The sequence below is a fragment of the Liolophura sinensis genome, chromosome 10 (assembly GCF_032854445.1).
Source record: "Liolophura sinensis isolate JHLJ2023 chromosome 10, CUHK_Ljap_v2, whole genome shotgun sequence".
In the NCBI taxonomy this organism is placed as follows: Eukaryota; Metazoa; Mollusca; class Polyplacophora; order Chitonida; family Chitonidae; genus Liolophura; species Liolophura sinensis.
Window position 1 is genome coordinate 22,090,619 of NC_088304.1, and position 18,468 is coordinate 22,109,086.

Sequence of the window (18,468 nt, forward strand, 5' to 3'; positions counted from 1 at the left end):
TCACGGCGGTCTCTCATTTTTACAATCCTATCAATAATAGGACATATACAGTGCTGCCTCAGTGGAAAACATATAATATACCCCAAGGAATAGTTATCACACCTCTACCAGTTTCAGCAAACTGGCCTACAATCCCCTAACGCTGAATGAAAGCGGCAAGAGACAACTTTATCAGGTTTTACTTCCAAAAAATTATTTAAAAAATTCCCCTCCTCGGGATTGAGCGCGGGTCCCCCGGTCGGGCAAACGCTCTAACGTCTCAACCGTCACAGTTCAGATATAGAAAAATTAATAATTGGACACATGTAACTGACGAAATTGAACTGACGATATATCTGTCAATTTTACCTTATTCTGGCGAATTAGACTGTTAATATCTATTTAGTAGTCGCTTTAGTTAAAATCAATATTCAATATAAGAGTAAAGCAAGTCTTTTAAAGGCCCATGCATGAATGATAACAAAAAACGTTAACAACTCCTACACATGCAGCATTTAGGGTTGACAATTAAAACGAAAAAATGATCATTTATGCTAGCTACTAATATGTCTAAAATGTCTATATCTTTAACTCAGCCGTACGTTGAAACATTCCTTTACAGTCACTCTATATTCCAACGCATTGTCTGCACTGTATAATGTGTGCAAGGTTTGTCAAAGGAGCAACAGCTGTATAGCAACAACACCAACCTCTGGTGTGTTTATTGCGCCAGACGTGGTACTACCACAGTACTTCCGTCACCACGTTTAACTTGGTGTATTCATATTTTCACCGTCACCAGGTCTAACTTGGTGTATTCATATTTTCACTGTCACCAGGTTTAGCTTGGTGCATTCATTTTTTCATCGTCACCAGGTTTAGCTTGGTGCATTCATATTTTCACCCTCACCAGGTTTAACTTGGTGCATTCATATTTTCATCGTCACCAGGTTTAGCTTCGTGTATTCATATTTTCACCGTCACCAGGTTTAACTTGGTGTATTCATATTTTCACCGTCACCAGGTTTAACTTGGTGTATTCATATTTTCACCGTCACCAGGTTTAGCTTGGTGTATTCATATTTTCACCGTCACCACGTTTAACTTGGTGTATTTATATTTTCACCGTCACCAGGTTTAACTTGGTGTATTCATATTTTCACCGTCACTAGGTTTAGCTTGGTGTATTCATATTTTCACCGTCACCAGGTTTAGCTTGGTGTATTCATATCTTCACAGTCAACAGGCTAGTGTGATATTTTATTATGCTTCCGTCAGCTGGTTTAGTGTGTTACTTTAATACTGTTTCTGTAACCAGCTGTACCGTGGTGTTTTCATACTGATTCCACTAGTTAAGTGTTGTGTGTTTGCACTGTTTCCGCCACTAGAATTAATGTGGTGTTTCCATACTGTTTCCGGCACCAGCTTTAGCGTGGTGTTTCTATAGCGTTTCCGTCACCAGCTCTGAAGTGCTCTTTGCTTACTTCTTCCGGGATTTGGTTTAGCGTGGTGTTTGCATACTGTTTCCGTCACCAGCTTTGGAGTGGTGTTTGCATACTGTTTCCGTCACCAGCTTTGGCGTGTTGTTTCACGCTGTTTCCGTCAACAGCTTTAGCTTAACGCTTTCGTACCGTTTCCTCCATGATATATCATTATCATATCGGTGACTTTTATCGGCGTATTACCAGTAATGCCTGACTGCAGAGAAAATTAAGTTGGAGATAACAGAATTTGTACCCACCCATGTTGATCCAGAAGCAAACATGTAGTCTTCGTTTACTGTTTGTTGGTGTTTAACGCTGTACTTAAGAATTTGTCACTTTTATACAGACGATTAGGTTTATCGGTAGAATGCTAGTTTGACATTCTGAATATGTGTGGTTTATTCAATGTCATTGTTTAGAAATATGCTCTCGCTTTTAGCCTTCAGTTATACGGGAAAGCATCAGCAGGGTTTAGTGAACTTAATTCACTTCGTACAACGTACCGCAGACATCATTCATCATGACAGTCAAAAACAGATCAATCAATCAATCAATCAATCAATCAATCAATCCAATCAAACAACTAATCATTCAATCAGACAAGCAATCATTCAAATAATCATTCAAGCAATCAATCAAACCAACAGCCAACCAATCAGTCAATCCATCAATGTATAAATTTTATTCAACTAGTATAAAAGGAGGTTTTAAATCAGTCAATTTATCATACCACGTATATCTTCAGCTGTTAGCAGCAGCATAATAAAAGATCGGCTGTCTTCCTGACTTAAGACACAATCTGGCGTGTGAAGATTTTGTATCTCTCCAGCTAAGAACATCCCATGAGAGCGCCGATGGTTTTGTAAACAGTTTACAAACTCACGCCACAGACATTACGCCATAGATGCCGGCCTCTCACAGCGCCTACTACACGTCACCTTAGCTTAAACCAGGATGGATTTAGGTAAAAAAAAATGATCAGAGTATCCCAATGAAATAAGACAGCTCGGCGCGTCTGGTATAAGCTGTGGGTACAAATCGATAGGTATGGATAGGTGTAAGCTTACCTCACCCCCTGTTGTATTTTAATTGAACTTCGCAGGACGAGTCTGTTTATTGCCGTGCTCTGGTATATTATAGCGTATTGATTACTGAAATAGTCCCCGGGAAAAGTTAAGAAGCGCCTCTGTGTAGGGGTAAGCACCGGAGTGTATAAGCACGCTTTAAGTCTTCACACGTATACACACACGCCGGCTCACTCAAGGAAGTTTGTACCTTGATCGAGAAAAAAACAGGAACACTTCAGAGTAATAGTTTTGCCAGATTGCAGGATGAAAACACGTGGCTGAATAAATTGACTTTAAAAGACTAGCCCGTTATAGCCAATCTGGCGGTGCTTGGAACAGCTGCATTCAAAGACTGCGACGGCACGTAAGCGATTGCGGTGCGCACTTTAAAATATAGGCTTAACACCCTCTCCGATCAGACGAGGAAATTTTTCAAGTAGGTCAGTATATTACTGTAACCTGCATAGCGCCTACGCTTTTAAGGTTTACGTGTGTACCTTGTTGTTGTATTGGGTATTGACAGTATTCCGTCTGGAGATGAGTCGGCCGTTGTGGAAGGTGCACTTTGCAGACTCCCACGGCACCCACGGCGCTGATGACTTAACGATGGTTGCAGGGACATTGGCTTGAGCCCCATGGCCGAGCTGATCACAATCTGATAACGCCACAAATCGGGACAGTATTTTAATTCATGTATCATTGCTAACATATTCACTGTGAATTACCGTTAAATTAGCGGTGGATTAAAGGCGCAAGCCTGCGGCTCGCTGGGACTCTCTCTGGCTGTCCATCAGGCGGCTGCAAGGCGAGGGCGGGACTGCTGATCACTCGCTGGTTTCATCAGGCGCACTGCTTGGGTGGTGCGAGAGCTGAACGCTGGGTTGGCTGAGGACAGAGGGAGCGGTCAGAGACACGGCCGCGGAGAATCAGGTTAGCATAGCGTCAGTCTGAAGCACCGCGTGGAGTTCGGACGGGAAAACAGAGGACGGCAGGCGGCCCGCGAAAGGTGTTCTGGATTTTGTTTTTTACTGGAGATTTTGTCCTACGAAAAGATTCTTGTGGTTGATTCTGTGGCAGAATGGGGAGGGGATATTTACGGTGGCTGGTGCTGACATGGTGCTGGGTGGCAGTCTTCACCCAGGAGGAAGAAGAGGAAAAGACTGAGGACTTGGCAGGTGAGAAACCCCCACTTTAACGTAGCATTGTACTTACCTGTGTACTGTTATATGTTTATCTACCTGTACCATCTGGTTTTCTTAATATTCTGAATGCAGTGGTGCAAAACAATCATTGCACACACCGTAAGGTTAATCGGTTTGTACTAGCGGGACAAAGATGTGTCTGTTTGCATGTATGCAAATAGCCTTATTATATAGACTTACTACCAGGTAAGCAGGCGTTGTTGACTTGAAAATTTCTGCAGTTCAATGGTTGAAAACAACGCATTATCCTTATCCGAAACAGTAACGATCGTAGGTGAATTTTAACTCGTATTTGGAGACCCAGTGGAACAAACCTTTGGTTCTTTAAAATTTACTTTTGGCTAGTGCTTTATTCAAGCTGTGCATTGAAAATTTAACCTGCATCTGACTCCACTACGAACACCTAGGCTTCAAGTGGACACAAGGCCTATATTTTAATTATTTGACCTACAAATAATGATGAAAAAAATAATATAAAAAATAATATTAAGTAAATATCTATCTGAGCTAGTTCTTTTTTCATGGTGGAACGCAGTGATGCAAATCAACGTATTTACAAAGCAGTACTAATTCATTTCAAGTGTTTTTTTTTTTATATATCTTGTTGGATGGTCTGAGGTGAGAAAAATGTTAAGGTAACTTCATAAAGACTTTAGTATGAAATCCGAAAACTTGACCAAACTCCCCTCAACAGGCCTCTAAATGGTTAGATCTAAACATGTATTTTGTATGAAATAAGTTTCTGTATTGTCATTCATTAAATAAATAAATAAGACAATAAATTTGTTCATTTATATGAAATAACACAATAAATTTATTCATTTATTTGATTGATTTTTTACGCCGTGCTGAAGAATATTTCACTTACCTGACGGCGGCCAGCATTATGGTTGGTGGTAGCCGGACAGAGCCGTGGGGAAACCCACGACCATCAACAGGTTGCTGCCAGACCTTACCCTGCTACGATGATAATTATACGAGTATAATAATGATTAAACAAGTCAATTAATTATAAACAAATTACCCTTCTAATCGTCATGGTATTTTTGCTTGGCTAGCTCCAAGAATGTGAATTTAATTTGTCTGCTTTTGTGAAAATTTGTCCTGAAGCGTGTGCAGTGATTCGCTAATTCCAGATATTTGAACCGGTTTCATGAAGTAAATGCATGCTCCTAACCAAGAACTGTTGCGATCAAAACCAGATGTCTTTTAGCACAAGAAATTATAGGCATTTCTTTTTAACGATGTGGTTACCTAGCGACGGATATCGCTGTTTCGACTCTGAGACAGAAGATATACCGTCAGCTATGTGTCCTTAAAAGTTTACCTCACGACAATAAACAGTGTGTCAAATGGAGTTGAGAATGAGACAGCTGGGCAGCGTAAGCGTTAGTCGAGAGTGGGGGGGGGGGGCTGTGATTGTGTTAAAGGAGTGGCAATGTGGCGAGCTTATAGTGAATGGGAGGTTAGGGCACCAGAGAGATAAGTGTGGTGGTGTGTATCTGTTGAGGGGAGGGAACATGAAGACATTCGATTATAGCGTCCACTGGACAGATTTAGCCAGAATTTGAAGTCAAAGTGTCTCATTTCCAATTTTTGTCCTATTTTCTGTCTCTTCCATATTTGCTTTGTCAGAGTAAGGTGTCTCAAATACACTGAGACACGACCTGACTAAACATATGGCTCACTGTTAGTGGAATAGATTTACAGCACTGGAAACTTGGACTTTAATATTGACATGTACCGTCTTAGATTTCTGTAATACTATTAGTTCTAGAATGCAACCTAGTTATAGATCATCTACTAGAAGGTATCCAAGCTAGATGGTTCTCATTGCATGAGACGACATGTGGTGTCTGAAAGCTGTTGTCATCCCAGTTCCACATACAAAACGTTTCAATTCATCTCAGCTGAAAACCATTCATATTTTTAATTGGAACTTGATGTTGTTAATGAGCAAAACCTATTTTGAATTGATTCACAATTTATGTTTCCTACGCATGCCATATTGGAAATTATATTCACGATGACAGCCAGTCTCGATATCATGGTTTTTTGACATCGCGTTTGTTTATTTTGAAAAGTCTGTTTAAAATGTTGTAATGGAGGTAAATGTAGACATTCTTGATATTAATTGTCCATTTTTTTGTTGCGATTAGCACACGATATACTAATGATTAACGGAATGTCAATTGTGCATGACCTCTATAGCTGTGCCTAGCTGCCATGCTTACAGGTATACCTATAGCTCGACTTGTGCTGTTGTCTTGCCTCACGTTTTGGTGGTAGACAATATTTACGGGTATATTTCTTTTGATTTATATGTCACAAAGTCATGGATATTTTAAGCTATTTAAGGTAACTTTCTATACAATATAGAAAGATACAAATCAATTATAGGATAAAAATATAGAACGTCCTGTTTGTTTTACAAAAGCTGTCTTTGCGTCCTGACTTTAACTCTTCTTTATCTTGAGCACACCAACCAAATACAAAAAATGAAATATGGCGTCCTACGCAGAACCTTATTGGCCATGGATAATGTTAGGATCGCCACTGAATGTCTGTAGGGTTGATCCTCTCATGAAGGATGATGAAACGAGAAGTTCCTATTTGGATATGGTTTTATTAGTTGAATTCGCATAAGCTTCAGTTGAATTCTACATAAGTTGTATTTATCACGTGGATTATCCGCTGTATCAACAAACAGACAATGTTAGTGCCTAGACGTTGACAACCTATAAGTTATCTTTATTTGTGACGTTTGGGTTACATCGCACGGTTTGAGCTGACTACTCCGTCGTCATATGTAAAATACAGGTTAACTGAGTACAAAGCACTCAAAGTGGCTATTGACTATAATACCAGTGAGGCTCTATAAAGCTTAGATTAACTCTCACAAACACTGTATTACATAAATACACGCGTGATGTCTTCCTGGCTCAGCTTTTATACACATAGTACAGCAGAATGTATACAGATATGATGTATGTAGTTTGTAGTATATATAGTAAGATCGTCAGTGCATGTTGACGGTGGGCTAAGCAGCCATTGGTTTGTGCGCGCTTTTTGTACTTCGTTTCAAAAAAAAGAGGCGTACAAGCATGTAAAGGTAGGAAAGAAATAAGTTTGAATCTATTCAACAAATCTTTGTATGGATTTCTTACACTCAGTCCTCACGTGATCACGTCTCATGCAGAATGCCACTTTGAACTGTTAACGAGCGTGGACCCCTGTGAAAGCAAGTACCTGTCTTCTGTTATATTGTGTTAAAGCCTTTTCTGTTCTCTCCGTCTGGCCCCTCGGGGCACGTATTTTACCCTGGACACGCGAACTGTTCATCAACTGAAAGGTGCATTCATCTAGATGTAGCCTGAATCTAGCCTGAATGATACAAATTACTGCCTATACAAACTCATGTATGTGTGTATAAAACAAATGAATTTATAACGGCGATAACAGTGTGGAGTTGCCTGTGTGAAAAGCGCGGTGAAGAAACTGTTTTTGTATCTGTAAGAGTTGTGTATGTGCATGTAAGCAGGGTATATAAATATATATATATATATATATATATATATATATATATATATATATATATATATATATATATATATGGACAATATTCATATTACCGACATTTGTGTGGCTTTAAAATCTTGTGTGTAAATCAGTTTCCCAGATTCTGTTTTGTTTGTCTTAAACAACTCTTAATTCTTTGCCACATCCGAAAAGATCTCCGCCCATAATATTAACTGAGTGTGTCGTTAGACAACAATTGTGGAAATCATCTGAAGCAGGTGAAAAAAAGCTTCAAGGAAAGAACATTTCAACACTTCAAGGACATTTAGTTTGCCTCATGTCGCAGAACTCGGAGGGTTGTCCGCGCATTGGTCTTTGGGGTTTGCACGGTAATCTATCAATCAGTTAAGCATTTCGTGCTTTTTTCTTGTACAAAAAATACTTATTTACTTATTTCATTGTTGTTTTACGCCGTTCTGAAGAAAATCCCACACATACGGCGGCGGCCAGCATTATGGTGGGTAGAAACCGGATAGCGCCCTGGGAAAACCCACGACCATCCACAGGTTGCTGTCAAATCCTCCAACGTACGGACGGAGAGGAAACCAGCATGAGCTGCACTTGAACTCACAGCCAATGCATTGGTGAGAGACTCCTAGGTCATTTCGTTACGCTAGCGCGCTAACCAACTGAGCCACGGAGGCCCCTGCAAATAATAAGTCCACCTCAAAAATATGTCGGTTCAAGCAAAGTTTATAAATGCATACTGATACAATGAAAAAAGGTGATTAGATTTCATCGAATGCAAAGAATCGTTCTTTGAATCAAACGAATCTTCTGCGGTGTCAAACAATTCACACCGCGAAAAAAATGTCCAACCTAAATACCAGATTCGGTATACCAAAGCCAAATATGACAGAGAAAAAAAAACGTCAGCATTAGTTGGAACTGCTTTGGCTGTCATGGAACATCAGATGTGACCTTCTTGCATCACACTCGGAAACGTATCTTCACATTCGATACTTACGACAATTAACATAAATGTTTAACAGAAAATTTAGAATATTAATCGATTTATTTCATCAGTGTATATAAAGACTTTATGGATGAATGAAACTGGAATGACCGAAGTAAACCCCGTCCCGCTAGGTACCTCGAAAACCGCTTGAATCAAAGCTGAGGACGAATCCTTGAAAATAGCAATCAGACAGAAATTATGTGATATGATATTACATCGTTGTTGACGAATTTTTCGTTGTGTTAACTTTATACCAAGTGGAGTACAAACACGAGTCACGTAATACCTTAATGACAGCTCGAGGGCGACAAACTGTGCTTATGCTCCATTACGTCTGACGATTGATGGATAACATGCTATTTAAAACAATCCCATGTGCATCTCTAAATAAGCAATTACAAGGATGTAATTCCGTGCGCCGTATGTGCGCTATGTCTGACAGCGTTAATTGACGTATTTAACTTGAGCAGCACGCAAACAGTGTGTAACTGTCGTCAGCTAACCGTGACGAGTTACGCTCTTTATGTCCTGAATGATTATAATACCTGTTAAATAATCACACTGTAAATGTTTAACTCAACAAGATCGATTCTCAAAATTTTGATGTACGTAGCACAATTAATTTCAGGAAGATTTGAGACTGAAATGGTGCGTTATTACCCGCTACAACAGGATTAAAGCCAGGAGCAACCCTGGCACCCATGTCGTCGACTCTTTGACCATTCACAACGCGAATAACATTTTAAAATGTATTTTCATTTTCTGTCTTGGAATTATAACCATAACAAAATATGACTACGGAACTTTGCTTTGGAACAGGATAACTTATATAACCATTTTTTGCAATTTATAGTTAAAACACCCATAAGGTCTTCTCTTCCCAAATAAAATATTTACTATTAAGTCTTCAGTATGCTCAATGTGGGGTTTACCCTTCCGTTTCCTCTACCCATAGAACTAACTTCGGCCATTGCGCCATCTATGTGTAAGGGGCATTTAAAATTTGCGTGGAAAACTGTCGAGGTTGTCCTTTTCCTGCGGATCCCACTCTGCTCTGCCGCGGTCTTTTTAGTTAAACGAATTCTTGAGTACGAATGAAAACACCACTAATTAAAAAAATCTTTGATGTTTGATGATATAGCAGACTACTTCATATTCTGCACAAGACTTACCATTACAAAATGGTAAGACGTAACCGGTGAAACACGGCCTCTTATCATCCTCCCCCCCCACTCAAGCACAACGGCCTTATTAGTGGAATTAGGTAATACAATTGCAGTGATGTTAGTTGCAGTTTATTAGACGCCACTAGAGTTTAGAGTTACTCAAGATACTGTGTTGATCTCATAGGGTGGCGATCAGTCTCATGTTATGTATCGATAATACTTGGCGATTTGAGGAAAAAAAACAATAGTATTTTATCTGACGTGATTTAATGTGATTTCAAATGCTAATAAAGATTTATTCCTTTTCCCTGTACAACTAACACTAATGATTTTACGATGTGTGAAGACCTCCTACTCCAAAACCAATCAAATATGTCTTTTTAATTCTTGGCTTTACTTGTAAATATTGATTCTACTATGACAAGCCGTTACTTGTTCGTCTTACATTTTTGTGGATCCAAAGTCAACCTCTTACCAATAATGTGATTTTTTTTTCGCATACTTACTGGTCTATAAACAATTGTTTTCCAAGTTTTGCACGGTTGTAATTTCCTTTTTTCGGCTTTAGTATGTCTTTATTTCTTAGTTGTATTAACAAATAATGAAGGTCAATGTAGGTAAACAATTGGAGGTTACACATCAATGCCTCTAAAACCACCCCGCAAACTAACACGAGAATAACAACTCGTATCGTTTTAGATGCATCAGTGAAATCTCTCCACTCAATGTCATTTGAACGCATTTTCGCTTATAATGACTAAGCCATACAGCGATTTAAAATGCGCCTTGTACGAGTGACTATCTTGTCCTATAGTACACCTGAAGATTTGTGAATGTCTCATCGCATTAAACATCAGTGTTTAAGACCCTTGGAATGTCAGTACTACAATGGTACTTAGAGTGAAGCGCTATCCTTTTAAGCTTTGTGTATTTATCGGTGTGTTGAAGTCAAACAGAGCTGTTACAGTCGAAATGAAGGGTCCATTGAGCCGGCTCTAGTTCAATCGCAGGCTCACGACCCGGAGCCCAACAGCTGTAAGTAATCTGTTGACAATATGGCTACAGCGGTCGCACTCTCTATACAGCCTGGTGAGCACTGCGCCTCCTTTTGATGTGGAGATGTTGACTTTTATCTAGGAAACGCTACCCAACCTCCACAACGTGCTATACCATGAACACCTTTTAAATCGGTATTCATGTTTAACTATCTATATCCGGCACGTAATAAACTCACTAACCGATCGATGCTATCATACAAGCTGTGTGCCTAGCTGGGTAGTCAGTCTTGTACTAATCGTTTGTTCTCAGTCAAATATGTAGTTTTATGGTTCATAATTCAAAAGGCGATGATGCAGCCCGATATTGTAACTGGTCCTATTACTCTCGGTGGCACACATAACCCTGATAATTCTGTCAGTCAGGTGTGCAGCAGGTCATCTCGGGGGCATCTGTGTTGGGGGTAGCTCTTTAGGGTACCTGACGTATACCTGACGTTTATGTCAGTTTTGCGCCCGACACTACACTGGCCTCGGATCGACGTCCAATTCAAGGATTTAAACTAAACCGACTTTCACCTGTCAGTTTGGAATGTTAGAGACGGCGTCGGATATCCACGGAGCTACAGGTTCCCTCTATCGACGGAGATTCGCTTAGCTTCACACTAAGAAATGTTTCAGAGTCCATATATACGGTGTCCGTATCGACTAAAGGTCGTCCGAAATAAATAATTTATTTTTTTTTCGGAAGTTTCAAACCATATGGTTTTTTTTAGAGTTGTTAAGCGCACGTGTCTCATGTAGACCCCAATCGTGTGCATAGCTAGCTGTAGGCCGTAGACTTTGTGATGATAAAGTTGTACTCTGTACGACACAAGTATATAACCAGTTATATGGCGACCGCGGAAATCAAGTATACTGGGACATAGTGAGTCATTGACAGCTATGCAAAAATTCGATTATACAGCTATACTGCAACTCAGGTAAACAGCTATACAACAACTAAGGTACACAGCTAGACAGCTATACACCAAGTCAGGTATAAAGCCAGACAGCTATATAAGAGCTCAGGTATATAGCTAGACAGCGGTACAACAACTCAGCAAGACTCAGCTAGCTGTAGAACAACTCAGGCGTACAGATAAATACCAGCAGATGTATTACAGTTAGACAACTAAATAGCAAGTCAGATATACAGCTAGACATCTGTTCATCGACTCAGCTAAACAGCTATGCAAGAACTCAGGTAAACTGCTAGACAACTATATAACAACTCTGGTATACAGCCAGACAATTATACGCCAACTCAGGTATACAGCTAGACAACCATATGTCCATGTACGATATTTGATATGCACATATACAGGATCGCTAAGAGTTAAACTGATATATTAGATGTTTAGATAACTCAGATGCCAAATACCAGTTGAACTGAGAATTGGCTTCGCAACACTGTCTTGGACGAAAGCTGACATTTAACTGATTATTTTGGTTCCTTTTCCCCTCTCACTATAAATGATTTATCTAATAATATAACACTTTCAACCGTGCCTGCATCTCCGAATACAAAGATAGGTGAAAAGTGGCTTTGTCTAATTAGTGCTTGGATCTTTCTACAGCAAAGTCTCGCACACAAGATAAATTATCCCATTATGAAGGTTGTTTAATATCCATCCGGGTCACCGAATGGCAAAGAAAAGAAATCACTTAGATTATGATACGGACGATATCGGTAAAATGACCAACCGAAAGTGTAATGTAAACAAAGTGCGCGTGCAGAAAAAAGAACAAGGGGCTTTATCAATCGTTAAGAGCATCAAAGGCCTGCTTTGATTGGACAGAGTGGTGTGTCGTTTTACTCAAGTGTGGGCTAATTAACACAAAGTTAAATATTCCCAGATATTTTGACTATCGAAAACTTATAAACTAGCATGGCATACGATTTGGATACTGATTTCACTCAGTTGCCTAGAACATTCCTTTCGGCTTTCCAACTGTTGAGTGCTTCTCTTTAAATGGAAGCTTTCTTAAATTTTTGTTGAACGTTGTTTCGTGGATTGGATTTGTGATTATTGACTCGGACCGCCCAATTGGCTTGACCTCTGGTATACGAATGTCTGATTTGACCCCTAGATTTATGTCGTTGTGCTCAGTTTTCGCTGACTCATCCTATGGATCTGTTTTTTACGCCCAGTGGCAAATCCAGTCCAAGCACAATTGATCAGTGTTCTCTAGCAATAGTTTGTGGTGTTTAACCAGCTGTATACATAACGTTATCACAAAAGTAGAAATGGACAATAGATACAAGTAACTCCGTATTTTTCGGATTTCCAGTGGCTTAACTTTGGACGTTAAGACCCTGTTTTATAGACGAAATCATACAAAGAAAGCGGCCCAACACATGCACTTTCAATTTTCCATGGTAGACTGTTAAATATATGCAAAAGGGTCTAAGCGAATTTACATGTGCATATAGAATCTGTGCGTCACTGTCCGAAGGTCCAAGGCTGTCATATTCCCTGGTGTAAGCTACGACACACCGATAGCCATCATGATAGGTGGAAACGGTGTCACATGCCACTTGGCGTGACAGATCGACTTCCGTTTGGTGTGAATATAGATTATTGTACAGCTATCGATGGCTGATTACCCTTTTATGGCCGGGCACTCTTTTTGGTTTATTGAGTCAGTTGCTAAGTGTCCAATCTCGTTTGCGGGACAAAAAGCTTTCTGCTTCCACGAGGATAACCGGGCACACTCTCGGTTCTATCGTATTTGGTTGCCAGGTGATCTCGTGAGATCTATATTTGCATACTGGTCGAACTAACGCCACTCTGAACACTCTCGTGCTGGACGGTCGCGAAAAACCAAGGAAACCGTTTATAGAGCAAATATTTGTCGTGTCAGCAAGCGGTGTTGTTCTAGACTATAGCTCTTGGGAGTTCCACCAAGCCTTCACTCTGGCATAGGCGGTCAGGACTTACCATAACAGATAAAAAACAATGCCCAGCGGCCAGAAACTATGACAGGACTATGCTATGGTCAAGATCATGGCCAGGCGTTGTACCCAGCTCCACAAAATCTTGCATAAAAATGACTGATGTATCCGTATCGTCTGGTTCAAGATTTGGCAATGTTCAATTGAAATAAATCGCATATTGATTTGCCATCTGCGAAATCCTAATTTAAGATTGTGTGGGTACATTTATAGTTATATTTGGTACACATCTGGTACAAATACTTGACCATGTCATTCTCAACAATAGGCAATATCCAAACCGGATTGGGGCAGTCAGGTAGCGTCATTAACAGCAGTTATATAAATGAAACTCCATTATGGTATGAACGAAATTCTAATAAGTAACCTTTTTTTTGATTGAGTTATGCTTTAACTTGGTTAGCAGATAGAATTTATAATGATTATAATCGGCAAAAGGATTAGACGTGATAAATTGTTAGACTTATTATAGGGGTAGACTTGGTAAACAGGTTATAATGAATAAAACTTCATTATACTAGGTAACTTTATGGAATGGTAAACAGTTACCCTTGGTATTGCATTAAACTGGGTAAGTTGTTAGACATTGTGAGTTGTTAGAGATTGTAAGTAGTTAGAAATCTTAAAGGCTCATATTTGGTAAAAATGATGGATTTGGTGAATAGTTAGACATGGTAAATGGCTGCGCTTGTCGAATGGTGAAATATCTAGTGGTAAAATGTGGGCCTCTCTGCTTGGCCACCACGATTCTGGTACGGAGACAGCTCATGTCCTGCAGGGCGATGTTACTGCAAGAGAAATTTGGTTGGGTCTGCCAGGAGATCTCGACTGGCGAAAAGAATTGTCCCTGCCACTAATTGTTACGTACTTATGCTCAGGGTAGGTAGTCTGCCGGAGATCAAGTCGGATTTCCGGGACAATTTACCCCTGATTACGACGATTGGTAGACAGAGTGTAACGTGAAGTCTTCAAAGAAAGTCATCTGTAGTTGTTGGAACTGGCGTCTTGTCGAGGCCCAGAGGCCTCGTTGCACCCAATCGCTGACCAAATACGCTGCTCTGGCTCCGCTTCCTCGGCGACTCAATTACTGCAGCTCTGTTTGCCTCTCTAATACATCGCTAACTGGAACACTCGTCATTTTATCCACGCTACTCGATTATTAGCTAACTCAATATTTGTTTTTCATAATTCCAGTGCGCAACCAAATGGCGACGTCGAGTTTGGGAGGCATCTGTTTCTTAGTCATTGACCACTCTAATTTATCTGTGCAGCTGTCAATCAGTTGCTCAGTGCTATACAGCAGAAATATCATCTTGATAAGATAAATTTGATTCAACACACTCATTAAATATGATATGCGTCATGTTAATTTAAGGTTTGTCATAAAATTGCATTTGTACACTCTGTTTCAACGAACGACATGCAAATATAGCCCTTTTTGCCTCTAGCCGTCAAGAAACATTCGTATACTTGCCGTCAACCAAAATTGACGTCCTAGGTCAATAATTGCAAAGATAATTCCCAAAACATCAACGTTCAACATAATCCAACTAAGAACTAAGGAAGTATATAAATAGATAAATAAATAAATAAAAATATAAAAGTACAAAATTAAGACGTATTCATACAAAGATTCAAAATTCGATTCGTTCGATGGAATAACCTTGACACATTAGTGTTTGCAGTGATAACTTGGGCCGTTGATGGAAATCGTCGCACATCACACAGAATTTAACAAATGCTGCAAGGCGGGATATGTACACGCCATATACAGAACCTGTCGGCATTTTACTACCCATGAAAAGATATTTAATCGAAAACAATTTATCAGCGGTGGAAGTCACCTCCATTGAATAGTAGACGCCAACGTCTTGTCTATTTGTCGTCATGGTAAAGAACATTTTGATTTCCAAAACACAGCCAGGTCTAATTGCTTTGATGATGATTTGCACTTGTAACGTGCACCGCCGAGTTTTTCAGCAGGTAACATTACACGTCTAGATGTAGTTTAAGTCTAGACAATAGTTGCATGCTGAAGTGTTGTAAAAATTATCAGCAACAGGGTACTTTGACTGACGCGTTAAAGATATGCTGTATTAAAGGTTAATGGTGAAAACCTGTTATATTTTAATTTCTTAGATTTTTTGAAGAGGAAGGTAAACAAAGGTTGTTGAACATATGTGTGTAAATTGAAGATAGCTTTGCTTTTAAGGTTTGTGTGATAACCGTTTCTTTTAATCTTGTGCAAAAATCTGTACTACCTAGGTTTATGCTGTTAGTCATACTATAACATTCAGATCATGTGCGATGTATATTAGTTTTTGATTTGTATGGTCCATCTTCATTAGAGCGTTCGTCTCGGTGGTTGATAAAACAGCCAAACTCTGCTAATAGATTTAAGACCCAACAATGAAATTTTAATGTTACACAACATTAGAATGTATAATTTTGGGATCATGTCATTTGATTATCAGTGTCAAGGCACAACGTCATCTCGATAACACAGACTGAAACCCGGTCTACTTGACGATATGTTGATCATACGACTGAAATCAAGACTGGGTAGCCGCCTTGTTACTAAGGTATCGCATGAACATTGTACTGAGGAAAACCATCGGGGCGTTCAGTTCTGCCTTACAATTCATGGAGCACTTGGCGTGCATGCCGAAGCTTAGCCAAAAAGCTCCACAAGCGGCGTCTGTGACCCACATAAGGTGTTATTTTAATTATTTCAAACTTTATAGCTATCAAACTGTATCAAACATAGATATCAGTTGAACCACCTTCGGGTATGCGACACGTTAGCCCTCTTACAACAGTTCTGAACGCACTCTGCCAATCAGATCATGACGCGATTGTCCTCTGCGTACTCTCGCAGTATATGAACGGTGTTTTCTAATGTTCAACGTGAAAGTATTTAACCTATCGAACTTCTGGTCTCCAGATACATCGAAATTTAGATCTCTATTCATTACGAAATAGCCAGGTTACTTCCTCAGGGTCCGATTCATGACACTCTGTTTGTACGTCACTCTACATTGACAGGGTTAATATTTAGGTGAATAAGATGATCTTTTTAGGTGATCTACTCTTACGACCGTGAAACACACGGATGGGATTTGTGGATTCTTCTACACGGATGGGATTTGTGGATTCTTCTACACAGATGGGATTTGTGGGTTCTTCTCTAATATTGTACCTCCAAGGATAAATGGCTGGTTTGGCTGTAACGACACATTGGCACTATTTCAACCATATCGACCCACCCAGTAGCACAGTTTGTAGAGCGTCCGCTGCTGGGGCGGTAGTTCCAGGATCAGTCTTGGGTCGAGTCACACTTAAGACTTTATAAAAGAAGTTGCAACTTCCTCGCTTTGACGTTCAGCATTAAAGGGAGAGTGTAACGACTGGTTGACCCGTATCAGTACAAGTGAAAAGGTTATTCAAATCGTTATTCAAATCGTGTGATCTGCCAGGAACCTGCGGATGGTCATGGGTTTCCTCCGACCTCTGCCCGGTTTCGTCCCACCGTAATGCTGGTTGCCGTCGTACAAGTAAAATATTCTTGAGTGCGGCTTAAAACACCGGTCAAATATATAAATAAATAAGTCAAATCGTACTATACTTGTATGTATGTGTTCACTAAAACATACGTGTACGTATTTAAGATATTCTTCGTGTGCAACTGTTCACTCATCCAACGTGGCAATCTAGTTCAACACGATGAATATACATCCCCTAACGCTGTAAACCGTGAAACCAATGGCACGTCAGCTATTTGTTGTATTTTATGTCAGTTTAATTATTTTATATTAGTTTTCTATTTATCAGAAATAAAAAAAGTAATACGTGCAATTTAAGTGAATATTTTCTGCAAAACATTTCTTTTCAGTTAGCTACCATTAGTTTGAGTGAACAAGTTTTTTCATTAATGCTCATACTAAATTTGGCATAGTCTTGTGCCAATTTGTATCCAGTAGAGAGGCTATAACGAGAATTTCAATTGTGTGGTGACTTAACTAAAGGTCCATGTCGTAAACCAGCTGAACAAATTCAATGAACAATTCAAGAGATCAATTCTTTAGCTCTATTTCCTTAATCAGTTTCCTCACTGTAGGTAAGCCTGGAAGATATCTAAGTTGATGATGGAGTGACTTGTTGAACTTTTAAGTAAGTTAGCAAAATTTTTAAGATTTCGCAAAACGGTTATCCTGTCCAGTAATCATAAAATGTAACAATTCCTTATAACACAGCGTTGCACTGTAGCCACACCTTTCTTTCCGATGCTCTGTCCGGTTATTTGTCACTGTGATAGCGGACCATTTACATGCTTCCCAAAATAGTCCTTGTAGGCGGATGGCATGGCAATTATTCTCCCTAAAACCGTTGTAGTTGGCGTTCCTCAAGGCATTGTTATTTAAGAGTTCAGAAAATGTAGTCTTCATAAGTTATGAAGGTCCGTGCGAAGACATGAACAACGCCTTCCATTGTGGCATTTATTATCCATTCTTACTTGGGTTACCCTGAGTCACAGGCCCCCTTTTCTGTTACCAGTCATCCCGGCACGCCGCACCCATGCCCCCAGAAAAACCGTTATCCTGAGAACAATTAAGTCATAAAGTGTCTAACAACCTCGTCTGGTCGCCTCATCGCCAAGGGTCGGGAGATAACACCGCAGACATGAGATCTTAACTGATGTGGGTCACCACATACTCCTAATTAACGATCACGATATCTTGTAATACAGCCCGTGGGCTAAGAAGGGTTTGGCGCTAGTGTTTAAAACTACATGCGTAGGGAATTCCTCCAGTCCTTCACTATACCTGCATGCGCCAGTTAAGCCTAACACACGTACCTGTTTTTGCCTTCGTTCAGACACCAGAACCACAACTGGGATCAAACCCGCGTCGTGTTATACCAAAGACTTAAGAGATGTTATTTGTTGCGGCCTCGTTTGGTGCTCAGCACTGACTGGTTGACCTGGTGTCAGTATTTTTTGTGATAGGGTAGGTGTCATGTCTGGTGTTTTCGGTATGATAC

General features: G+C 39.9%; 2 protein-coding genes across 3 annotated transcripts in view; both read left to right on the forward strand.

The window, feature by feature from the left end:
* Positions 1–18,468, forward strand: part of LOC135476539 (uncharacterized) — a 324,624-nt gene that overhangs the window by 46,349 nt on the left and 259,807 nt on the right. The gene's annotated exons all lie outside the window — the stretch shown is intronic.
* The window catches only part of LOC135476460 (uncharacterized), a 41,333-nt gene continuing 25,763 nt past the window's right edge, over positions 2,899–18,468 (forward strand). Inside the window, exon 1 of the mRNA XM_064756490.1 lies at positions 2,899–3,705. Within this exon, the coding sequence (XP_064612560.1) occupies positions 3,609–3,705 (97 nt within the window). The 5' untranslated portion in view covers positions 2,899–3,608. The remainder of the gene's footprint in view (positions 3,706–18,468) is intronic.